This window comes from Thermobia domestica, chromosome 4 (assembly GCF_964235325.1).
Source record: "Thermobia domestica chromosome 4, izTheDome1.hap1.1, whole genome shotgun sequence".
Lineage (NCBI taxonomy): Eukaryota > Metazoa > Arthropoda > Insecta > Zygentoma > Lepismatidae > Thermobia > Thermobia domestica.
Genome location: NC_137457.1, coordinates 296,032,145 through 296,058,919, shown reverse-complemented (window position 1 = coordinate 296,058,919; position 26,775 = coordinate 296,032,145). Strand labels below are relative to the sequence as shown.

General features: G+C 36.4%; 1 protein-coding gene across 3 annotated transcripts; it reads left to right on the top strand.

The window, feature by feature from the left end:
- Positions 1 to 4,901: 4,901 nt before the first annotated feature.
- LOC145684210 (putative peptidyl-tRNA hydrolase PTRHD1) lies at positions 4,902 to 25,105 on the top strand. 3 transcript variants are annotated; one of them, XM_081756275.1, is made up of 3 exons: positions 4,902 to 5,085; positions 13,686 to 13,879; positions 24,881 to 25,105. In XM_081756275.1, exons 1-3 carry the CDS (start codon positions 4,917 to 4,919, stop codon positions 25,055 to 25,057), a joined length of 540 nt encoding a protein of 179 aa, XP_081612401.1. In that variant the 5' UTR covers positions 4,902 to 4,916; the 3' UTR covers positions 25,058 to 25,105. The 3 variants fall into 3 exon arrangements, with proteins under 3 accessions (XP_081612401.1, XP_081612402.1, XP_081612403.1); XM_081756276.1 differs by lacking the exon at positions 4,902 to 5,085 and adding an exon at positions 5,365 to 5,518; XM_081756277.1 differs by lacking the exon at positions 4,902 to 5,085 and adding an exon at positions 10,459 to 10,792.
- Positions 25,106 to 26,775: the final 1,670 nt, after the last annotated feature.

Sequence of the window (26,775 nt, the reverse complement as noted above, 5' to 3'; positions counted from 1 at the left end):
CAGATTTCAGAATGTGTTCACGACACTTGATACGTATCACAATTTTATCTACATCGCCTGGTATATAATATACAATAGGTTCACCTCAGAAATCAGATTCATCTACCGTAATATGAGTTTCATCACCCCTCCCCCCAGAGTAAGCCTCAAATATGCCCTCCTCCCTCAAATCTGCCCTCCTCAAATCTGCCCCTTCCCTTCATTTCTACGGGTGACTTTTTAAAGAACGAGATTGAAGTATGGTATGCGGAGAAAGAAGCTGCCCACGAGAAAGAAATAAAGGGAACTATACTGGAAACAATGTTCATACAACAGCGGGGCCGAGTTTTCTTGTCACACGGTAGTGGTAAGAAGAAGCTGAGACAATTGCTTATTGGCTTCCAACGTAATCCACGCATTTGCTTCTGTATGCCCCACTAGGCCACCAATTAGGGGGTCTCCCCCTAATCTTTTTTACAACCCTATATTTCCTATCGGTATAGCTATGTATTGCTGATTTTAGTAGTATTGTATCGCACAAGTGACTAACTTTGGCATCCCCATTTCGGAATACCACGCTACGCTACTGCTTCATTGCTGAATAACATGTTTCTGAAGATAAAACTTACTGTCAATCTGTCAATACATCATTCTATTGTAAACATTTATCCGTACTCACATCGAAATACAAATCAATCTATATATTAAAAAAAAAAAAAAAAGTGAAAGAAAATTAATCTACTTTGTAACTCTGAATAATGAAATAAATATTATTTTTATTACTAGAATATCTCATAAAGCGTATAAAGATTTGTATTATTTTAAATACGAAATGAAACTCATATGTGAACCAGTCATACTAACTCATGAGAAAAATTTCGTTTTATGGGATTTTTTTTACATTAATTTCTAGAGAGGGGATAAAGGGAATTCACGTTGCAATTCAAGGAAATGTGGGATATTTCATCAACAGCAACAAAATTCTCTATGTGCGGAAAATAGACCAATGACTCCTAAATAATCGTAAAATAAGTGTTAATTGTTAAATTTGGTTACCGGAAAATGCATGCAAGTGTCGAAGTAACTTGTAATTCTCAAAAACCAAGCTCAAGAAGTGTAAACTGTGTTTTGGTATTTTTTTTTTAATACAAATAATGTAATTAACGGGGAAAAAGTAAAATGCAAAATGAGAAACAACCAAAAAACGTTCTACAGAAAACGCAGGAGAATATACTAATGTTATTCTAGTATCCTTACGTTCATTTTAATATAATGATACAAAAGAATTACGTAAATTCGAAATCCTGAGGACAAAATGTGTTTGTTTTCACCAACATTTTCAATTGTCTCTTTCATCAACTACTTGATAAACATAGAAGATCAAAACGGATTAACGGATAGCTTTCTCATATATTGAAGAAAATGTGTGACATACAATAGTCTCATTTTTCATTATTTTGTAAATTTTAATTTTGTAATTTAAGATCAATGTGGGGATTTCTGCCTCTCGAGATGGGATTTTATAATATTTGAGATTGGCATCACTGATGTGAACGCGCGAATACGATTTTACCTATATAATGAATGGAGGAGAAGTTTTGAGAAACAATAGCAGACAATCAGCAGGGGTGCCCACAAGGGGGGGCTATGACGCAAACTGCGTCATTGAAATATTGGGGGGGGGGTTAAAAATATATATAAATATGTTTGAGAGGGTGTAAAAATAAATCGAAAAGTTTTTATTTCATGGAAGAACACCTACGGATAGGCAATTGAGGGGGGGTGCGTCATGGACACGAGGAGGGGTGGGCACCACTGCAATCAGAGAACGGCAAGTAAAAACTAGGATAGCCTTGGGAACCTTCCCGCATACAGTGTGGAGTGGGGCCCCTTCTCTACATCCAACTTCACGATTTGGGGGTACCCACATTGCGAGGTCTGCGGAGCCCTTATTTACGCCCCCTGCAACCTAGAATTTCGCCCCCTACCGTTCCAATAGTAATGTCAACCCATGGGAACAAGTACAATCGGTGGATGCAACCCATAAACAATATGTTATCTAGGTTCAGTGAGGAGACAAAGCGTAACTACCATGTAATTTTCACTGCAGCCAAACCAGGCGAAAAGTAAGAGAGAGTACAGGAATTGGATCAATGTGCAGACCACACATCACTTAACTATAACCATTCTTGTAAGTGATCCAGTAAAACTGCGTTGCGGATCGATGTGGTGACCATATATTACTCAACTAAAAGCCATCTGTTATACTTGGAAGCCCTAGTAGGAATCGCGTTCGGGTTCATGTGCTGACCACATATCACTTAAATATAAGCATCTGATAGAATCAGATTCCAGTAACAATGTGCTGATAACATCACTCACCTAGAAACCAGTAGCGTCATTTCAGATTTGGCTTGGGGAGGGCAAGACCCCTTGGTATAAGTAAAATTTCGGGTTTTTCACTGACTTACTACTATTCTATTGATAAAATCTATATAAATCTCAAACTCAATGGGCAAATGCCCCTCTGTGCCCCCCTAAATGACGCTCCTGCTAGAAACCCCAGTAACAATTACGTTAGAGTAGATGGGTTGACCACACATTACTCAAGTGAAAACTATGTGTTAGCCTTAGAAATCCAGTAATAACCGCATTGGGGTCAATTTGCTGATCATATACATCACTCAAATCATTCTGGTAGGCCTAGAAACTCAGTAACACTCGCGTCGGTATCAATGTGCTCACCCCACATCACTCAGCAGAAAGTCAATTGGCAGACCATAGTTTGGGGCTGTGATGCCAGGTTATTATTATTATTATTATTATTATTATTATTATTATTATTATTATTATTATTATTATTATTATTATTATTCACGTATTTTTTAATTTGCACGGCGATATTACTGCAATATATGTTTTATTTCTCTATTTTTTCCTGGATTGTATGTTTTTCTTTTATTTCTCTCTAGACCGTCGAATAAATGAATTTTGTTGTGCACTTTGGTTCGTTCCAAAGATCAAGGCTAAACTAAGTAATATTTGGCTTGTAACTTCAGCTGGCCCAATAGTGTAGGGGTAACGTAATGGCCTTATGAATAATACAGCTATTTAACATAGGTTAAAATCCTGTTCACGCCAAAGTAAGTTTTTTTACAAAGTGATTGTGAAGAATCGCCTTATCATACTGGACAAGCAATACATAAGAATGTGGAAGCAAACACCTCTATCATGATAGAATCGATTTACGAATGTTGGTTGGGATAGAGCAAGAGAATTACCAGGATATTCCAAAGACATCATTGATCTGCAGTATACACTTTTCGTGTTATCGTTCTCAGATAAAAACACTACACCATTTGTTAAACAAAGTTTGACTAAAGCAATCGGTGGGGTATTGGTAGCGTGCTAAACTTCCAAATGGAAAATCTTGGTTCAATTCCCCATCAGGTAGTATGATTTTTTCGCATAAAATAAGGGCTATAAACAGAGATTCATCTTCTGATGGAGAACTTACAAAGCATCACTGGCGAGAATTCGAATAAACAGTGTGTGCGTTCTACATCATACACTGCAATAATAAGTATGTTTCATATTTATATTCGTCCCCCTCCCTCTCTCTCTTTCTTGAAGTTTTCCCATCCTGCCTTTGCTTCTTTCACTTCTCCCCCTCTTTCTCTTACGCACACACGTTCCAAAGTTAAAACGGAGCACAAGCTCGATATACCTGGTCTGGAGAATCTAATTAATTGGGAACTTCGGCATCAGGTTTTTCGTGCTCTGGAAATAACATCTCCCGTCCTGGTCACCTCTGACAGAAATACTGTTTAAACGCAAAGGAATAAGTAAAATCTCTTTTTTATCCTCTGGATTGCCGAGTCTCAGTCGAATTACCGGGTCACTACGGATTTGAATCTTCGACCCAATGGTGGTCTACATCATCCGACTGACACGATGATCCGTTTGAGTTCTTAACGTGTTCATTCTATCTGCGCAAATTACGTTATATTCGGAAGAGATGAAATCAATGCTGAATGTTCGTAACAGATAAATCTTCGGAAAAGACTAGAAAATGGTAATCTCTTTGGTTATTTAAAAAGAGAATTTTATTTATACTAGTTCGACACAAAATTTTTTCCACCCTATAATTCAATGTGTTTTATTTACGTTGAAATTTGAAACATGCTACATCTATGAGGAACATAAACTTTTCCTTTCGAACATTTGCAATTTTTTATTATGGTACAGTTTGGACTTTTAATATAGGGTATTTCTGAGAAATTTAGCAGTAAAATAGCATTCTTCAATTTTCTCTTTCTTTCTTTTTCTTTTCGTTTTTTTTTGTTTGTTCAGTTTGCATTAGTAGTCTGAAATGTAGGATATTACCAACGCTATCGACTGGGTATTTTAGAATGTGTTTTTGAATCAATACGTCCAATGAACACTACCGAATTTGCAATCGAACCATGCGGAAACAAAGCATGTGTGTTAAACTTTTGACATTATCCTAGATGTGTCTTGGAGATCTACAGTTCTACTGGAAATTGAGTATGCTATCCATTATGAATGTGACATAATGAATGTTTAAAGCATACTCTATATAGGCCTATTCGAATAGTTCTGAAAAAATATGTGAAAAACGTTATTTCTCTATTACTGTTGGATTTCTGGAAACGGAACTTTATAATGTTAGGTTCTTTTCTTACTACGTTTGAATTCTACAGTTTATCTGTTATCTCTTTTCTTTTTCTTCTTTCTCTCTCTCTCTCTGCTTCATTATTGAATATCTGTGTAATAGACATCCATTGGTTTCAACTTTTTATTGTGTGTGTTTCAGTTTCTTGCTACATTAACTTATGAATCTTGTTTCGTCTCAGTTTTGTTATTTCATTTTATCGAAGCTAATACATGTGTAGTTTGAAATCAGAATTGCTCTCATGTTGTTAACTGATTTTAGTATCGGAGAGAAGAAAGGAGGAGAGAGAGGGGGGTCTCTTTACCTGACACGATTATGGGATAAGAAGTTGTATATTGGGTGGCCTAACTGCACGGCCTTAGCTGTCGCAATTTTTTTGATGCGGAGTGTACATACAAAGGAGGGAGAAGGTGAGTCAAAAATACACCAGCACCCTTCTGATATTTATACTTTTTTTTGTTAGAGGTATCTAATAAAACAAAATAGCGCCCGGTATTAATATCAGTATAATATAGTTAGCATAGGAATTCATCAATTTTTTACTTTTATTAAATAGAACTATTTCATAATATTGAAAAATGTCATTCGGTCAGATAGGAAAATTATTCATGTGTATGGCACAAAGTGTTAAGATTTCTTACGATATATGCCATATCATTTTTTCTGAAGATAAATCGTAAGATATTTCCTAGGACTTGCCTTATAGTGTAAAGTTAGTCTAATAGTATGAAAGAAGAAGAAGAAAATTTAAACGTGTTTTTTAGGACAGTGAAATAGTGATGTTTTTTACTCGTCACTTATTAGAAGAAGAAGAATCAAGAACCCGGCAGGCTGAAATAGATGGTGTGTATATTGTATTGGAATATAGGGCTATTTTATATAGTAATTTTACCCACCAATGCTAATGTGTAATGACTTAAATTGAAAGGATTTTCTTTATCGCAAGGGGTTAACTTTACAACGCCCGCTCCAGCAGGTATACTCTCTCAGAAACGAGAAATTACACACTAATAATTTTATGAAAATGGATCAAAACTTACTTAACCTTAAGCTAACTCGTTCCTAACCCCTACGCTACTTATTTATATCTTACTCTACTCTACTGTACCCTACGGTCTTCTACTATACTATACTTTTTAAAAGGGCCCTACTTATCGGTGCGCAGCTGGAGCGTGTCTTGTAATTTTTACCCATCGCAAGTTCATACATTTTTGCGAAGATAAAACTAGTCCTTTCTGTGCTGTTAGGTGCAGTTGAACAACATTGGAGCCAATATTTAAAATTTTAACGTGTAAAATGTACGTCAGAGGAAGGAAAAACGTAATATCTGAGGAAATTAGGTGCTGATTTAATGTAGGGATCCATACATAAATTCACTGCGTATATACTTCTTTTGGGTTAACTTCACAATATCCGCTCTTTTTTTTTTTTTTTTTTTTACGTAGGGACGACTAATTGCACTATTAATTTTAACAATGTGTTCAAATATTACTAATCCTATGCTAACCCAACCTTACCCTAGTCTACTCTACTCTAATCTTTTAAAGCGGTCCTATTTACCGATGCGCAGCTAGAGTGTGTATTGTATAATTGATCCCAAATGTACTTACGAGGATTTACTTTAAGAACTAATGCGTAAAAGACGCCAACCAACCTGTGCTAGGTGGGCACAAAAAAGCTCGAATGCCATCTAGTCGAGTCAGGGTAGGGGCTCGGCAAGGTTCTAGAACACAGGTCCCCCTTCCCATTGAGCTGTAATAAAGACAGAAAACAACGTGCATTTCGGGGCTCTAACGCGCCTCCACTCGCTAACGCTCGCTCCGCAACATTAGGTGAACTGAATATTAAACTTTGGTATAGAAAGGAACGAACCTAGCTACTTACCTATATGGGGGGACCTGTATTTTAGAACCTTCCCTAGGAGCTCAGCATAGGAGCTCAAGCAGTAACGAGAGGTGCGTCCGTAGGGAGCAGCCAGTTCAGCGAGGGTGAGTGTACACATAGACAAGGATAGCAAAAGCACTGACTACATATGGTATAACATTGCCTTACGTCTTGAATTACATACTTGTACATTACTGCGATTTGTGATTCTTTAGATAGCGCATGTTCTATACACTCGCTAAAACTACTAGAACTAGCAAAACTTTCTCTGTCTTTTATTAGTTTATTATTATGTTTTGGTATTTGTCTCTTTTTGTCAACTTCAACTTCATTACGTTCTTCCTGTATCGATGCACCCACCCATTGTTAGACATGAGTTAAAGGAAATCGGTACCATATGTGTGTCACTTCTTTCGAAGAGCATAGGTTCCGCTTCTTACAATTATCTCAGTTCTATCTGTGCTTGATCTGAAGTAGTCCTGATTGCTAGTAAGTAGTATTCTTTTGAAAATTTACAGGGAAGATATAAATAATTTGATCGTTTGTGTGCTTGTTATTATATAAGGGTCTCGAGAAATCTTTTTATTTGTTATATATAAGCGGTTAGAAACATGGGACTGTACGGCGAGCGGAGGGAACTAATTGGTGCAAGGTAACCGAACAGTTGCATTGTGGGAAAGTAACGAGCATCTGTGTTATCAACATGGCGGATGTACAAGGGCTTTGAACTAACAGTTTTAACACTTGTGAAGCAATACGTTGATAACGAGCAAAATCTTTTTAAAGTTTGTGAGGAACACGGATTAATGAACCTAATAATAAATTGCAGAAAATGTGGAAAGGAGATGACAGCGAAAAAACTGGCGAAAGCGGATGTCCTACTTCGGAAAAAAAGCCCTATTTTCTGTTACTATTAGTGAACTTGTTTATTTTTTCAAGATGGACAAATTCCTTGTACGGAATGTTTCGCCCATGAGTGCAGTATTGATCCAGGAAAAAAAAATAGAAAAGAAAAGAAGAAATTAGGGTACGCAGGGGTGCCCACAAGGGGGGCTATGACGCATAGTGCGTCATTGAAATATTTTGGGGGCGGTTAAAAATCTGTATAAATACGTTTGAGGAGTGTAAAAATTAATCGAAAAGGAGATTTTTTTCATGGAAGAACACCTACGGGTAGACAATTGAGGGGGGGGTGCGTCATGGACATAAGGGGGGGGGGGCACCACTGGGGTACGGTCAGTGTAGTGATAATTATTTATCGTACGGTTTTTTTGGTGTAGTAATAAGACGAGTGTAAATCCAAAGTGTATCGTTTGTGGTGAAAAGTTCAGTAATGCTGCTATGGTTCCTAGTAAATTGAAACATTTACGAACAAAACATTCTTCTCTAACAAGTAAAGGCTGATTGTTTTCTTCAGTTGTTGAAAAAAAAATGACAGCTACAGTACATGTCTCAGAAAAAAATGCAGGAAGCTAGTTATAAGGTAGCCTAACTTATTGTAAAAGCAAAGAAATCACACAAAATTGCTGAAATGTTGTTAATACCTACTTGTAAAGAAATGGTAAAAATAGTCCTGGTCAGAAACTGTTAGGAGGGAAATCTGAAAAATTCCTCTCTCTACTGACAATATTAGTCGCCAAATTATTGACATGAAGACATTATAAAGGAAAAAGTCAACAGCAGTCAGGAGTTCTCACTTCAGATCGACGAGTCTTCTAATATTAGCCGCTACGCACAACTTCTTGCCTACATTCACTGTGTCGATGAAGATGTAATCGTAACTTCCTTTTTTTTCCTCCAAAGAAGTTCCTAAACGAGCCACTGGTAAGGAAATAATTTCGTGTAACGAGTTAAAATGGACAGACTACTTTAGTGTTTGTACAGAGGGGGCCGTTTCTATGACAGGCCGAGTGAAAGGATTTGTGGCTAAAGTGTACAAAGCAAATTCTGATATACGATGTGATTATTGCCTCATTCGTCGCGAAACCATTATTGCTAAGTCCTTGCCATCTTCTCTAAAAGTTGTGCCGGACGAAGTAATAAAAATGGTGAAAATAATCAAATCAGGACCCCTATATTCGCTGCTATTTTCCATTTTGTGTCAGGAAATGGGCTCAGAGCATACTACACTCCTTCTGCATACAGAAGTACTGTGGTTATCACGAGGAAAAGTGTTAACGCAAATATTTGAACTTGAAGAGGAGGGCCGTGCATTTTTGAATGTTGAAGGGCAAGAGTATGTAGATTTCAGGGTTGGCAAAAACCATGGTTTTTATTTTAAAAAAAACAAAAAAAAAACAGTTTTTTTTTGGTTTAAATAATTTACTCTATGTATTTATATTAGATATGGACAGAAATTAGTTTGTTTCGCCTTGGTATTATTATGCAACAACAAGGTTATGCTGGAAAGGGTCACATAAGCTTAAAGCGGAATCCAAACTGCTTTTCGGCTTACATCCAAGAGAATTGTCCATTTGGACACGAAACCGGGACTAATTGGTCACAAATGCAATTGCCGAATCACTCACGAAGAACTCCTGATAAAAATACGTTGTATGATCTTTACAGAGGCTTACTTGTTAATATAATTGTCAAGAGTCATTTCAGAAGGACAAAAAGGTAAACAGCTACACAAGTGCAGCTCACAGATGACGAGGGGAACCCTAGCAGAAGTAATGTGACGTAGGTATGGGCTCGCCCACTTTTCGCACAGGGGTTTCAAATGACACCACGGAATAGCACACAGACTACTACCCGGAGTAGCAGACGACATCTAAGTATAGACCACACCTCAAAAACCGAAAATGGATCTGACCGTGTCGTTGACCTTTCCCCTGTTTTAGGATTCTTCTCGTCATCTGTGAGCTGTAAAAACATTATACAGAATTATATATAAATCGGGAAGCTCCCGCCTTAGCCATTGGGAAAATCCTGTTATTACTTTAAATGTATTTGTATGTAAAATTTCACGGTCAACGTATCATAATCACTACGCTGAAACTGAGGTATTAAATTACAAATTTAGTATGTAGATATCGTTCAATAAAATTAAAACCAAGTCAAATCCAAGCTGATATTGGAAGCTACGTAGGCAGTTGATAAATTTTGCCAATTTCTATCAATATATTTAAGCAACATTGGCTTCTTTATAAATCAACAGGCATTCATTCAAATAGAAATATATAATTTGGTTTCATTTCGTATGTTTAGGCTTAACATTCTTGTGAAATACCAAGGTTATCACGAAGAAGATTCGCTTAGAGGGACACCTCGAATCGCTACTTGGTTTACACTTGAAAGATGGGTTGTGGTTCGACCGAGAATTGAACACGAGACCCCTTGATTAAAAGGTGAAAAGTAGATAAACGTAATGCGGATGATTTGATATGTGGAAACGTCACCATGAATTTCACACGATTTAAAGCATTTTTCGTTCTTTTTTTCATTTAAACCAGTTTTTTTTCTTTCTTTTTTCTTTTTTTTCTTTTTTTTTTTTTTTTCTTTTTTTTTTTTTTTACCAGCTGGTTTAAACCAGCCAACCCTGGTAGATTTATTTGCAAATAGTGATTGGGTACCTAAGCTGGCTTATCTTTCCGATATTTTCGTGCACTTGAATCAGTTCAACATAAAAATGCACGGTAAAAACGAAAATGTGCTGACTGGTATGGATAAGATTGAAGGATTTATGAGTGGGTACAGAGGATTACAAATGGATCGTTCGAGATGTTTCCAAACGTCTGGCCAATTGCTGACGATAATAAAGTAATGATCGACTTAATTTAAAAAAAAAAAAAAACAAAACGTTTACAAATCTTGCAGCAGAAATTCAGAAACATATTTCGGGGGGGGGGGGGGGAGTGTTCAAGAATTCGACTGGGTTCGTGATCTATCTGCTGTGAATTCAGAACATCTTCCAGTCAATGTACAAGAACACTCAGATTTAAAAGCCGATAGAACATTAAAATTTAAGCCTCCCGAAATGCCTTTAGATACATTTTGATTGATAGTAAGGAGTGAAACCCGGCTACGTCCGATATGGTAGTTAATGTGTTATTGCCATTTTCAACTACATATTTGTGTGAAGTGGGCTTTTCGACCTTGACTGAAATTAAAACAGCGAAGAGGAAAAGGCTCAGATCCGTCCATGAGCAAATGAAACTTTCATTGTCAGTGATTTCTCCATGGATCAGACGGCCTTTTTGCAGTTAAGCAGGCATAAGTACCACATTGAAGGTATGAGTACCATTATTTACTTTAATAGTAATAGAAAAGTGTATTTTCTTCAGTAGAATTACTTCATATATGGAGTTTAAATCTAATGCCTTTATTTGTCATAATACACTTTAATTTAGTTAATAAATCGTTAATAAATGCAAGGTTTGATTTCTGTTTAATACTAATGATAACAGTAATAAATTAATTACAGTTCACATTTATATTAATAATGTCATGTAGACCTAATATGTTTTGGTGTGCCGCGTTGAGTCATAAAATATTCTTGCTATGCCGCAAGCAGAAAAAGGTTTCCTGAACACTGCGTTACATCTTATGTTGCCAAAGCAATTGAATCCCTTACTTTTGGGCACAGAATTGAGACAAGAATCCTCTCTTGGAATGTGAAATACATGATAATTTATGTTTGGAAGAGAAACCAGGACATTTGTTCCGTTCAGTTCCTTGAGGAACAGACATAGACGAAGATAGATGCTCCAAGCTGGGGGCCATCATACACATACATACATATAATTATGATTTTGCTCTTGTCTTTTCCGAGTTACGCAGGGTCGACATTTTTGACGATTCGCTTCCAACTTGCAACTTTCCAGTCTTGAATACCATCCTTTGTTAACCCATAGGGAGGAGGGAGAAATAAAGAGAAAGCTACAAACTTTTTTATTTATTTATTTATTTTTACAGGGACAAGAAATCAGGGAAGTAAAGACACGTTAAAGTTCTAGAGTATCTCACCAGTTCCTGAAGTTAGGGAGGTGAAATTCGATATTCAAACTCCCCTTTAAAATTAAATAAAAAACTAAACTAAAAGTGAGACAGTTTTTAAATTTCCGATTGCTTGTTCAAAAACTACTCAGATTCACTTAATTTAGAGGCATGAAATTCGGTATATAAACTCTTTAACTAAAAAGTAACGCGTACTTGTGTTTCAGGGTTTTCTAAATTTTTGTTCCGAGAGGAAGCTTTCTACAACATTCAAATTTACATTTTATTATTCAGAAAGTGCTCTTTTGAGAATTAGCTTAAGTTTGAGTGTTGAAATTCTGAGTATAAAATCTTGATTAAAGATTAGAGAATGCGTGTTTCAGTATTTCTGAAAATCCCGCGTCGAAAGGAGATAAAGGGAATAACTTCTATAACACTCAAATTTCCGATTTCTTATTCGGAAATTGCACAATATGAGAATTTGCTGTCTGTGAAAATCAACATGTGTGCAGTTCATTAAAAATAAGGGAAAACGTTTGTTAATCCACCTCTGAAGGGGAGGGAGGCAAATTTATGTAATATTCTAATTTCCGATTTTATATTCATACAGTGCCAAATTTTAGCTTTTGCTGAAGTTGCAGGTATGATATTTAGTACCTAGGCGCATTCCTTTTAAAAACGAGTGAACACTATTTCAGTGTTTTCTAAAAGGGGGGAGGGAATTTCTACAGTATTCAAATTTCTGGTTTTATGTTCCTTAAATATTCTTCCCGTGCAAAAAACGGAAATTTTTGTTAGCTGTATGTATGTCCGGCCCCAGCACCTTCGGCGGTCAAAACAATTGCCTCTGTTTGTTTTGTCTTCGGTCCGCGACCTGACTCTTCGTGGCGCATTATAATTATTTCTGACTGATTCGACCTCTACCCCTCTCAACTAAGGCACCTCTCCAATTGCGTCACAATGCCGGATCGTGAGACGCAAATCTGTAAAGTCGCACCGCGAATTGGACGTGAGACTTCAGTACTGAAGGCACGAGCGTTAATCATTGAACTAAGCAAGAGCTTGTAGTAAGAATGTTCAATAACAACCTTCATCAACAGATAATAATAATAATAATAATAATAATAATAATAATAATAATAATAATAATAATAATAATAATAATAATAATAATAATGACGGTGATGATGATGATGATGATGATGATGATGATGATGGTGGTGGTGGTGGTGATGATGATGATGATGATGATGATGATGATGGTGGTGGTGGTGGTGGTGGTGATGATGATGATGATGGTGGTGGTAATGGTGGTGGTGATGATGATGATGATGATGATGATGATGATGATGATGATGGTGGTGGTGGTGGTGGTGGTGGTGATGATGATGATGATGATGATGATGATGATAACAAGAACAACAACAACAACAACAAAAGTACGTTTTCGGAAAACCTTGTTCAAAGAAAACTCAGTCTCAAAAGTAAACTATGCTTTGTGGACTTTTTCATTAAAATTAAAAAAAAAAAAAAAAAAAAAAAGTTTTGCGCCATATTATATTAGAGTTATTAATGAATTGTGTGTTATAATATATTAACCTAAATCGTATGAGTCACACTTGAGGAAATTGTAAATAATTAAACAAATTCCGCCTTATGCACAGTCGTTTTGATGTAATATTAGCGACATACTAAAGGCCTGACTACTGCAGGAAACATATGTTAGTGGAACCCTTTAGTATGACACTAATCACGCGTCAAAACAACTCTGAATAAGGCCCATTATCTCTAGTGGATATTTTCGTGAAAAATGATTTACGCAACATTATAAGGTTATTAGTGAAGTATGAACAAAACCATCTGAGTCATTTTTGAGAAAGTCGTTTTAAGAAAATCACTTCAAGGATAAACTATTCGTTGTTCATGCTTTCAGGACAAATCAGTTATGCTATATTGCAAAGTTAGTACTGAAACTTTTATTTATGAAATATGAACGTAATCACTTGAGTTTCCGAGAAAATGGTCCAAAAACCGTTTTTTTAGTACGCGCGTAGATTCAGAATCGATATAAAATATATATTTATCAACAGATGTTGCTGTACCTTGAACTAAAGATTTCACAAATTCTTGTGGTTTAGCATTGGCAATATAGTTCAAGAAGGTGATTAATTCTTACATTTATTTTCAGGAATGGCAGCAAACTCTTTGGTTCAGTATGTGGTGGTACGTGGCGATTTAATATCAGCGTTGAAGTGGCCTCTTGGAGCGGTGATTGCCCAAGCCTGTCACGCATGCTCTGCTGTTGTACATTTGTATCATGATGATCCTGTTACACAAGAATATCTGAAGGACTTGGACAATATGCATAAAGTTGTTTTAGAGGTACTTACGGCTATCTTAATAATCTTAAAGGGTATGAATATAAGGATTTTTGAAAATGTGTTAGAGTGGAGTTGTAAGAGTAGCTTACCTAAAACAGTTTCGTCGTATCTTCATAGCTCCATGAGGGCACGGTAGCTCGGAAGTAAAACGCTCACCTCAGGTGGTAGGTGTCTCTGGTCGACCTCAGGCCAAGTGAGTTCGAGTAGATAACATCGGGACTCTGGGTTTTATCCCGTTTCCTCCCTACTCACCTTCCACCAATTGTATTATTATAATTCACCGTCATTAATCGTCCGTCTCCCTTAACCTAAGAGCATAACCATGAAATGTAGAAAGAGAAATTTCATTTCATAGCTCCACCATTTTCATGTTATTACTTGTTAACAATGAGGGCTCCGTGTGCTTTTACTGATGTGTTTAAATACTCCTCTTTCCAGAGTCGACCAAATTGTATTGCTAGAAGGTGCTTATTACGTGTACAACTTGTTTAAAAGATCTTTCAGAGAAACCGAAGTTTTTAGTCTGTATTAGTTGTTATTTTTTTAAGTTGAGTTTAACGTCCAACATTTATGCACCGAGACTAAAAGAGACAGTACATGATGGCGGAATGAAAAAAGTGCGATGAAAAGGGAGAACTCCGAGATACCTACATACACGGTATTTGTCCACCACATAGCTCATATGGAGGCAGCTGGGATCGAACCAGGAAATCCTAGTAGTAGTGAGCGCTCTATCGCTTAGCTACCGCGGCTCCCGATTGCAAATTTGTTCTAGTTCAAAACAACTAAAGCATGTTGGAACACATACTAACTAATCGGAAAATACACACTTATAAAATAAAATAAAATAAATAAATAAATAAATAATAAAAAAACAGTTCAACTCATATGTTTCAATAGCCAATTTTCGTCATCTTTAGTCTGCATTCCTTAGGATATCACGCAGCTTGGATAAGTACATATTTTGATTTGTTTTCTCAATATCCATTAACACTACTTCTACAATTGGGGAAACTGATCAGAATGCTTAGTTCTACAAATACTGTGATGTCCTATATATATAAACGCGCATTGAGGATGACGACACTTGGCCGTTGAAACGTAGGAATCTAATTGTTAAAGGTGGTTTGGTGAGTAGATTTATTATTATTATTAACTGATATTCATCCTATTATAACATTAAGTTACATACCAATTCTATGGGTTGAGGAAGCCCAGGTTCATTTTCTCAAAGACAAAGCCCGTCAGTAGACCTATCGCGTCCCAAACGAAACCAGACTATCAGTTACTTTCCTAATGTCCATTTTTATATTATCCTTCCTCTATATAAACAAATGACTACTGCTGTAGCTGCCAGTTTGCATTAGTTATTAGTACTGATCTGAACTTTTCGTTTTATTTTCCTCTTAAATTCAATTTTATTATGTACCTGAATTCGGTTTTATTTTTCGCGAAGAAATAATCATCCGTGGATCTTACAATTATTATTATTATTATTATTATTATTATTATTATTATTATTATTATTATTATTATTATTATTATTATTATTAAAAAGCTCACTTTAACCAAGCAACTAGCCAATCAGTGAGTACGAATTCATCACGATTCTTACATGAATTCTGAGGAAAATGTGGATAAATACTTCTTACAAATCATTTTAAACCTTTCAGTTACACAGGATATAATTTAATATTTTGTGCAATCTGCTTACAAATAAACAAAATATATTCCCTCCCCATTCACAACTCCACAAAGAAACATTTACAAGCAAGAGTTGCACTTTTACAAAAATGAATGAATAAATAAATTATTTGTTCAGGTGGATATATATTTTTATATACCTCATTCAGTTTTTATTCTCCTGTCCTTACTTCTCGAAGGACAGTGTTTTAAGAGTTTTGGTCTCCTTACTGTTATCACACTATTGTAGTCCGATCAAAATCTTTCAGAGTCTACATTCGAGGCAGCTAATAATATTGCTTGAATAGCGTAAGCAGCAAACTCTTTCTGTACAATTTCCACAAGGTTAACTTGTTTCTTTCTTTCTTTTTTCTTTCCTCGAAAGATCCCTTCAGAATGTCTTTTAGTGAAATGTAGGCTTTCAGTTTCTCTTAAGACGAGATTCTCTTCATCTCCGTTATATTTTTCAGCTCTTGAGACACTTTGATTTATAACAGAATAATAATATTTCGCGATTTTATTCGTGTAGTAGGTGAAATTCGGTGTTATTTTGACAGATCGCCCCGATCGCCCTTACTCGCGTGATTTCTTACTTCAAAAGTAGGGGAAAAAAAAACTTCAATGCTTGAAGATGTATTTGTAACATTTATTTTGCTTTCTGCTATTATTGGTTGTTATTCTTAAAACGAAAAGTTTATGTGCATAGTTATTGGTTATTTTACTTAAGTAAATAAAGATGGGTAAAGCCTACGAGAGAAAAATAAAGTGATACTATAAACAAGAATTATTTAAATATGCTACAAATTCAAATACTAGTGCAACATCTGCAGTCGTGTGATTATTCATTTATTTACCATATTTTTAAGAATAAATCTGGTAATAAGAATAATACATTTAAAAAGCTATTTTGTATGTGTTAACTTTTAATAAAATATGTAATGTGTATAAGGTTGTTACTTTTTCTAAAAGGGAGTTTTTGACTATTGTTAGCTTTCAATTATACTTATCTTAAACTACCCGTAATCGTATAGCACCAGTAATCATACTTACGTGTTCACTTTTATAAAAACTCTTTATTCTACCCCAGTGCTTAAAGTGACATCAGATGAGGTGACGGTATGGAACAAATATGACCAATTAGAGCAGTAATTTTGACAGAACCCTAAAGAGCATCTCTACTTGTGACATTTTTGTATCATTTTTGACGTGAAAAATCTATAGAAACACACACACACAGAGAGAGAGTGAGAACAAATATGTAAATATTTTACTCCCCATTATCATCAGCCTAACAGAAATAAATATTTTTAAAAAACTATTCAGTGAATATTGTTTTCCGTTGTACTTGTGTTTTCTTTTCGTCTCGTTTTGAAGGCTTCGTAGGCACTCTCGTCTCGTCTCTAGTATGTAGTATTTAATGATTCTTTCTAATCTCATTTTAATCTCATTTCCATTTTCAAAAGCTTCTGGTCTCGGCTTGTCTCGTGGTCAACATTGATTTTCTTATAATTGAAAACACAGATGTCCAGACAATGTGAAAAGAATAATTTTGAATTTAGAAAAGAATCTTGTCAATGACAGGGGAAGATCCAAGTTAAACATTTTAGGTGGGCGGTACGGCAAAATTTTTTGAGGGAGGGAGGGGGAATTGCTCGCACAAATGTTAAAAAAATCAAAAACACAAATTCTGCCATTGAATAGGGTGATAAGGAACTGTTATTTACTTTCGAAACATCAACAACGAAATCTTAGATAGTACAAATACATTTGATGACAATGCTACGTCCTACTTATTTCTATGTGTAAAATCCGTTTTTTCTTCTACATGCAAATTACAATTTAAATCAGTTATTTTTACCGGTATGCCATACCCGCCGATTTTCTAACTTTCGGATGCATAACCGGCTCATACCGGCTCACTTTAAGCACTGTTCTACCCTTTAAATCGTACCCGCGTTTTTTAATCTTTTGAAATATACACATTTTGAATCTTTTCAATTCATATACTTAATTATTCCTTTTATTCTTTGACCTTACGACATACAGGGTGTCTCAAAAGTCCCCCGTCATAGGGTAACTGTTATCAGAGTTACAACAAAATGTAAGAGAAGAAACTGTCTCCAAATATGATGTATTCAACCTAAAGTGAAGGAATTTTTAAAATCAGATGAGCCGTTTGGGCTGTACACTTTTTATGCGCCCAATGTTAAATGAAAATGCAACGTTGCCATTTACCTAGACCCACAACAAAAGTGAATGAAGTTACTGTCCTTTACGCTAACGTGGCGATTGCCAGCCCCTATTTCAAACAGTAACTTCATTCGTTTATATCTTGCGGGTCCAGGTAAATTGTAACGTTGCATTTTCATTTAACATTGGGCACATAAAGAGTGTACAACCCAAACGGCTCATCCGATTAAAAAAAAAAATCCTTCAGTTTAGATTTAAAATATTGTATTTGGAGACGGTTTCTCCTCTTACATTTTGTTGTAACAGATAATAACAGAGTTATTTTATGTCAGGGTACTTTTGAGACACCCTGTATATTTTAATCTTCATTATATCTTGTTTATCTTGACAACAACTTGTTTAACTTGACAACCACATACTAATCAACCTTAGTCTACACAGCATGTGTATTCTTCCGTGACATTTTCTGCTTACAGTATACTAGCTTATAATATAAAATATGGCATCAAGAAATCGATCAATATTAGACTACTAAAGCAACATATTAGACTTCTAAAAAAACAATAGTACTTTTTTTATTTACTTAATTATAGTAACCTTCACTCATACGGTGGAAGAGTATATCGAGAGGCTGCAGTGTAATAGTCAATGCCCATTAAGAATAACATGTGTATACTACGTTCTCATTACCTTATTTACAGCCCATATACACCCTCCATTCCAAAAGAAACCGAACTTTTTAAAAAAACAAAAAAGCAATGTACATTTTGGAACAAATCATTTTTATTAATCAATGTATTCCCCTTCTGCATCGATACACATATTTGCACGCTCCAACAAGTTGTCAAACGACTTCTCCATGTCCTTTATTGGAATGGTCTTTAGGACGGCGGTCGTCGCCTTCTCAATGGCATCAATCGATGCGTGCCACTTTCCTTTCATCGCCAAATGCAGTTTCGGGAACAGATAGAAATCGCACGGAGCGAGATCTGGTGAATAGGGCGGATGATGCAACCGAATAATGTGATTTTTGACCAAAAATTCAGTTACAAGTCGCGAACGATGTGATGGTGCATTATCGTCCAAAAGAGTCCAACTGCCGATTTCGTGATATTCGGGCCGAATACGACGAATTCTTGCCAGCAAACGCTTCATGACGCCCAAGTAAAACTCTCCAGTGACTGTCTGTGACGATTTTTTGTTATTATTTGATGAATTCACGCACTTTTTCGATGTTTTCTTCCGATAATCCGGTTCTGGAACGGCCTGATCTTTCGTCATCATCCAGCGTCTCTCTACCCGATTTGAATCGCCTGAACCACTCGTAAACTTGCGTACGGGATAGACACTCATCACCATATGCATTTTGTAGCATTTGGTGCGTTTCACTAAAAGTTTTACCCAGTTTAACACAAAACTCAATTGCGCTCGTTGTTTGAAACTCATTTTCCGACCGATGTACACAACACACTGACAGTTGAAACGCAATAACTTTGTTGCCGCGCATCCAAATGTCATGACATTTATACCAGTTGTCAATGAGGGACTACGCCATCTACCAGTAAAATATTACAATAGATGGCACTAGTGGTATTTGTTTTCAAAAGTTCGGTTTCTTTTGGAATGGAGGGTGTATATATAAATTTATTTACTGTCTCTATATTAGTAATAATAAGTACAATATTTACGTTGGTCCCATGAGTATATTTCCGACTAATTAGCATGCATTTTGTCAGAAGCAAGTTCATAACATTAACCCTCGCGCTACCTAGGTACTTTTTGTAACACGGACTACTAAGGGGGAAGTCATTTTGTACCCACCTCTTAAGATTTGAAATACGAGGGGGAGTCAAATAAAAACCATAATTATTGTTTTAAATATTATTTATTGGTCACACAGGGTATAGAAGTAAATCAGTTTTCAACATAGTCCCCTCCTCGTTCAATGCAAGTCCGCCAGCGCTTCGGAAGAGCCTGAATACCTGCGGAAAAAAAAAGTCTTTTGGGCGACGGCGCAACCATTCGTGCACCGCGTTGCGTACCTCTTCATCGGAGTGGAACTTCCTGCCGCCCATTGCTTCTTTGAGCGGACCAAACAGATGGAAATCGGTCGGAAATCAACGGCTGCAATGGTCGGGGCCGGGGCGTGGAGCATCGGCCACAGACGTAACACCATTTGCAAATTTGCGGCACCATTCATAGATTTGTGGCTGTGACAAACACGCATCTCCATACTGAACCTTCATTCGCCTAAAAATGTCAATCGGTTTCACACCTCCACTTCGCAAAAACCGAATCACAGAACGCTGCTCCTCGCTGGTGGATGTGGCTAGTGCGGCTGCCATTTTGGAACTGCTGTTGCGCCGGTGTTTGTGCATCTGCCGGCTGCTGCCACCTAGGAGACATCCGGCATACTATCGTAAAGAGGCATGCCAACTTACAGCTCACTGGCACCATATGCGGATTTTTATTTCTACTTTTATGGTTTTCAGTTGACTTACCCTCGTATATCCCGCATAAGAAACAAATTAGGAACTCTCACAAAAATCTACAGGACTGAAGTGAACAGTACACGGGATAAGACTAACAGCTATTTATTATACTGCCATCTAGGAGTGACATTTCTAAATGTCAGTCACATCTCCTACCAATGGGAGGGGGGTTAGTTTGCGCTCATCAACTTAAAATAGCAAATTTATGAGACACACTAATGCTCAATATGCACCACCGTAAGGTACACGCTTTCGCTAAACATGTTGAGCAATATATATATATATATTTACAATTTTAAAGGAACGATTAGAAGAGTAATTTAAAAAACACTGGTGGGCCAAAATAATGCCCCCCCCCCCCCTCCTTCCGTTGGTAGTGCGAGGGTTAGGATGTGCTAGTTTCCGTACTTTATTTTTAAGGAATTTGGTTTATCAAAAATTACTTTATATAGTACATTTAGTCTCTGTGTGGATCACTAGCAGTTGTAGCCAAGATGTAAAGAGTCGAAACTTTTTTTTTTTTTTTTAAATGAAAGCTGTATTCAAAGCGGATCAAGGATTTCCAGGTTTAACGTGGATCACCGTGGAGCAAAAAACAGTAATAGACAGTGAGAAGCATTTTCCTGCAATCGATTAAGCATTCCAAGAATGCATTTCATCTCCATTCTCAACTCTAGTTAAACCGGAAGTGATAGAAATCCAGTACAACTTCCGGTTTCAATATTGTTCTGCATAGAACAAAAGCGATCAGAAATAGCGAGGAGCGGTTTCTTTGGAATCGATTTAGCGTTCTAAGAATAAATTTAACCCTCTATTTGAATAGGAACTGACCGAAATCACCTGGTTCCGGTTTTAATGTTGATCCCTGTAGAGTAAAAACGGTAATGGATAGAAAGAAGCTGTTTTCTGCCATCAATTAAGCGTCCTAAAAATATATTCTATCTCCATTCTAATATGTCTACTAAAACCAGAAGTCATATATTACTAGTACTTCCGGTTTCAATATTAACTGGCAAAATATCAGGCCATTAGTAAATCTTAAATATAATAAAAGTCGGTTGCCGTTGCAATATTAAAGTTTCCGAATGAGGAATAAAAGGTAAGGGGGAAATGCATCGTTGAAAAGAGACGAGGCGGTGTGCATTTTAAATTTGTACTTCCGCAGTGGCGGCTCTAAAAGGTAAAATCTTATGGGGGGGGGAGGCAGCCAGAACCAGCTATGATAGGTATATCATAAGTTTACTACAAACTTTCAAAATATACAAATAATGGCTTAAATTATTTTTGCAGGCAGGAGTCTCTTTTTCATCTAAAAATATCCTTTTTTTTTTTTTTTTTTTTGCCAAAGTCTATGTCTCTATTTTTGAAAAAACAATATCTTTTTTTTTATCCTTACTTAGTCATTTGCTTGGATTGTGGTCAATGTACTAGAAAATGTCAGTAATTAAATAAAAGAAAATAACAATGATCATGAGTAGAAAATGGCATAAATACAAGGTAATAAATATGTAAAAGATTACTTGAACAGAGGACTGGTGTATAACATTACTTCTTGAAGTATATTCCATCTACAAAGAGAAAAGTGTTGTTTTGGACAAGCAGTCTGTGAGGAAAATTGTAGATCTACTCAAGAAGCCTGGGGTGTTAGCTCAGTTGCAGTTTACATTGTCTTCTGCCAAGTTATATGAGAAATTTACACATCGTTTTCAGAGTGAAATTCCGCTGGTTTGTACTTTACATGCAGAGTTATTAGACGTCATTGAAATTATCGCAAGCAGAGTGTCTAAATGTGCTGCTGTTAATGAAGTGAAGTCAGCATCATATGATTGGACCAATTGTAGGTTGTTTGAATCCGATAATTTACTGTCTTTAAAATAAATTGTCATTTCAGAGGAAACAAGAAAAGAACTAACTAAACTACCAGAAGTGGATGCTCATCATTTCTTAAAAAATGTACAAGCACATTATATTTCAGATGGTAAACATTTGGTGCAAAATACAATTATTAATTCTGTTTACATTAAAGGAGCACTAGCATTTCTCAATCCTGAGGCTAGAAAATCATAAAGTAACTGCAGATACATCAGAACTGTAGCAAGAGCACTATCTGTAGCAGTGCCAGATGGTCAACTTGTTGACGAATGGAAATGCGTGCAGCTTGAGCATGAACCTGCTGGAAGTGAAGTTACTTCTTCACGTATTGACAGTCATTGGGCTCTTTTTATGGGACTTAAGAAGGCGGATGGTTCACCAAAATTTCCTCTAGTAAGTAAAGTAATAAAAGCTGCACTCTGCCTGTTCCATGGTAATGCAGATATTGAAAGGAGATTTTCAGTATCAAAAAATGCTCTGACAGAGGAAGAGACTCAGATGTCTTCTAGAGCCTTAAACAATATTTTGATTATAAAAGATGCCTTAAAGTTTTATGACAAGCCTCATCTCGTTCCAATTTCTAAAAAGAGGGTCAAAGTGCTCATAACAGTTTCTGGAAGAACAGCAACTAGCCCAGGAAAGAAGTGCCGCGCTTAGAAAAGAGAAAGAGAAGTTGAAAAAAGCAGAACAAAAGCTGGAAAATGCAAGAAATGTTAAGAAGAACAAAGAATAAATTTAAAGCCACCTTAGTGAAAGGAAGCGGAAGTATAGTAAGACCAAAGAATCTGCAAATTCTCTGCTTGGTGAAGCCACAAATAGACTTCGGAAGGCTCTTAAAAAAGGGAACTTGAAGGAGGCAAGGGATGTTGGAAGGTGTCATGTCATAGAAAGAAGAGGAACGCAAAGAGCGCAAGAACGTTCAAGCTCTTCAGAAAAGTGTTGAAAAGAATAGAAATGCTCTAATTACATCGATTTTTAATGGACAGTCAAAGAACTTAAATTTACCCAAGTGCAAAGTTTTTTTTTTTTTTTTTTTTTTTTTTTTAAGTACCTAGGTATATTATATATAATGCTTCTGAGATGTCAAATCATAATGATGTTATTGTATCTTTGAAAAAAAGAAAGCCAATCTCCATCCAGAACCAGAAATAAAACCTTTGTGATGTTGGAAGTCTTTACAGCTGAGTTGTCTTTATGTATGTTCAAAAATTAATACCTTGGATCATTTGTGAAGATTGGAAGGTAGATAAATATATTTTTTATTTCTGAACTTAACCGGCGTCTTGGTAGTAAATCACTAATGCACAGTCAGAGATATAGTAAAATTAATCGAAGAGCAATGGTTTTGTTATGTACGATATTACACATATTATACGTAATGTTCCTGAGATGTCAAATCATAATGATGTTATTGTATCTTTGAAAAAAGAAAGCCAATCTCCATCCAGAACCAGAAATAAAAACTTTGTTCTGTTGTAAGTCTTTACTGCTGAGTTGTCTTTATGTATGTTCAAAAATTAATACCTTGGATCATTTGTGAAGATTGGAAGGTAGATAAATATATTTTTTATTTCTGAACTTAACCGGCGTCTTGGTAGTAAATCACTAATGCACAGTCAGAGATATAGTAAAATTAATCGAAGAGCAATGGTTTTGTTATGTACGATATTACACATATTATACGTAATGTTCCTGAGATGTCAAATCATAATGATGTTATTGTATCTTTGAAAAAAGAAAGCCAATCTCCATCCAGAACCAGAAATAAAAACTTTGTTCTGTTGTAAGTCTTTACTGCTGAGTTGTCTTTATGTATGTTCAAAAATTAATACCTTGGATCATTTGTGAAGATTGGAAGGTAGATAAATATATTTTTTATTTCTGAACTTAACCGGCGTCTTGGTAGTAAATCACTAATGCACAGTCAGAGATATAGTAAAATTTATCGAAGAGCAATGGTTTTGTTATGTACGATATTACACATATTATACGTAATGTTCCTGAGATGTCAAATCATAATGATGTTATTATATCTTTGAAAAAAGCCAATGCACATCCAGGACCAAAAATAAAAGCTTTGTTCTGTTGAAGACTACAGCTGAGTTGTCCCTCAGCTTTCTTTATATATGTTCGAAAATTAAAAATATCTTTAATCATTTGTATATATATATTATTTTTAATCTTAACCGGCATCTTGGTAGGGGTAAATCACTATTAAAAAATGTTACACTTTCTAACTTATGACTGAAAGTTGATGTGTGAAGTTCCTTATCAGAGGCAAGTTTGTCTACAAAGTCTCCTTTTTTTGCTTTACTTAGTCTACGGAGTCTCCTTTTGTGCTTCATTCGGTCTACAAAATAGCTATTTTCAATGCGATTAGACGCTCCGATGCCTGTTTTTGTCACTCAAAAACTGGAGGAGGGCTAGATCCGCCTCCATTCTCTACTCAAGTACTTCATAGATTTTGCTGGGAAGTGATGAGCAGGGAGAAATGCGGAAAATGGACAGACAGCGGCAAGGGAACTTCCATTGTTGAGCAGTTAAAAAGCCAAACTTTAATTTTTATGTGCTTATAATGGAAATTTCCATCACTAAATTCCATCAGTGAAATACACAATGAGACTGCTACTTGTTATGTATATATCTATAGAAATGTATTTGAGTCGGCCAGTACTTTAAATAAAATATTCGAAATGTCTGACATATCATTTAAGTGTCTAGTATGTATTGTAAATATACAACTGTTTCCTGTTTTATTCTTTCAGGCTCCAAATGAACAGACCCTACATGATCTAGAAGCGAAGCTTAAAGAAGCTGGAGTGAAACATAAACTGTGGATTGAACAGCCGGAAAACATTCCTACTTGTCTAGTTGTAAAACCATATGCTAAAGAGGAGGTACAGAAGCATTTTAAGAAACTAAAGTTATATAAAGGAAATTAGGAATAAATTTAAAATTTTGTACCAAATATAATGTCTTTCTGTTTAAAATACTGCTTTTTATGTTCCATTACCTTACTTCGTTATGACTTGCTATCTCAACCGTTTCTACGACGGACTCAAATAATATGGTTACTTCCAGTGTCATCAGGAGAACGTTGATGATGTAGAAAACTATCTTTAACAACAAGCCGAGGGAAACTGAACTCAAAAGCTTCCGACATGAAATGTTGTGAAACACAGCGTCCGTTGTCGACCTGAGCCTGTCCCTGCCTATCAAATAGCAATCTTTGGTTCCTAAGGCAGTAGTTATTGAAAAAAGTACCACATGCAAGACGGGTCAAGCAAAGCCTGTCTCCTGGCCGAGCCAGGCCAGCAAATATAGTTAATTTGTTATTCATTTGACCATGGGCTATTTTCCCTCCAAAGAGTGCGGCCAACGAAATATTAGCCTGGAGCCTCAATTTCATCTCCCCATGAATTTGCCCAAACTTGAGTGCAAGCTATAGCTTCCGATGCGTAGAACACGCCTGTGAAGGAACCAGAGTGGTCAGATGCACCGTTTCTGTGATACAGCGTACCAGAGATGTGGGATGCCACGAAATGGCGTCACTATCGAGGTACAGGTGCGAGATTTCCTCTTCACACCCCGAGGGTATGAAGTGTGAAGCTAACACGTTATAGTGGTCACAGACATAACACCGTATCGTATCAAACTTGTTGTTTCTATCTTGGCGTTCAGATTGATGTCAGCGACTTTGACATTGCGGAGCCCATACTGGTTAAGGCAAAAATGAAGTAGAGATGTCGCAATCGAACCGAGCACTACACATTTGTGCTGACGGATAAGGCGGAGGCAGGTAGAGCGACTCATTGCCTACTGAACGTGTGAGTCTGGAGTACGTATAGTAGGATGTTGTTCACACGTGGCCACCATCATTTGGTACTTCTCTTACGGCTCCAACCATGAGTTTGTTGTGCCCGGTCATGGATTGTCCAACGTTTCTCTTCGCATTGAAAATGCTTCTGATGATGAGGATCCAAAGGCGGACTGGGAGTGCAAGGACATACTCCGGAGAATGATGTTCAAGGGCCTTATTTTTTCTGGGGGGATTTTTCGAGTAGGAGGCCTCCACGCGGATTAATTAGGCACTGGCCGTGGATAACGTGGGCACTGGCCCTTGTTATTTCTGTTGAGGTAAATTGCTTTGTCACTGACATCCCACAAATTCAAATAAATGAATGATATAAAACTTATCTTTACAGCTTCAGAAGTTGATAGAAAAAGAAGTCTTCACTGCCTTGGATCACTTCAAGCTGCGATAAGTGCATTATTCTCTGCTTCTTTACGTTTCTGATATCTGGTTTTTTCTTTCTTTCAATTTTGTGTTAATCGGGTACCCTTTTTCGATTCCATCGCTTTCAGATTTTAAAGAAAACCAAATTCGCCAAATGCAAAAGTTCTACGCTTAGAGTACCGCATACAGAACATAATTTTGGCGTCACAAATATGCCGCTATTTACGTACAGTACGTTCTAACAGTTAACTGGTTCGCAAACCTAACGGAATTGTACTCAAACAACTACAGGGTGCGGAAGAACCAACTAAGCAGTTTTAAGGAGCAATAAAAAGTAAATCTGGTTATATAGAGAAAAAATGTTTTTATTTTCTAATTTAGTACAATATACCATTTTACATTCATTTAGTTTTGAAAATAATG

What these genes read in the sequence shown, in the direction of transcription:
- LOC145684210 (XM_081756275.1), top strand. Translation starts at nt 4,917, where the DNA reads ATGTTGTTAACTGATTTTAGTATCGGAGAGAAGAAAGGAGGAGAGAGA. An exon ending in ACATACAAAGGAGGGAGAAG is followed by an intron (nt 5,086 to 13,685) that starts GTGAGTCAAAAA and finishes ATTTATTTTCAG; the next exon opens with GAATGGCAGCAAACTCTTTG. An exon ending in TGCATAAAGTTGTTTTAGAG is followed by an intron (nt 13,880 to 24,880) that starts GTACTTACGGCT and finishes TTATTCTTTCAG; the next exon opens with GCTCCAAATGAACAGACCCT.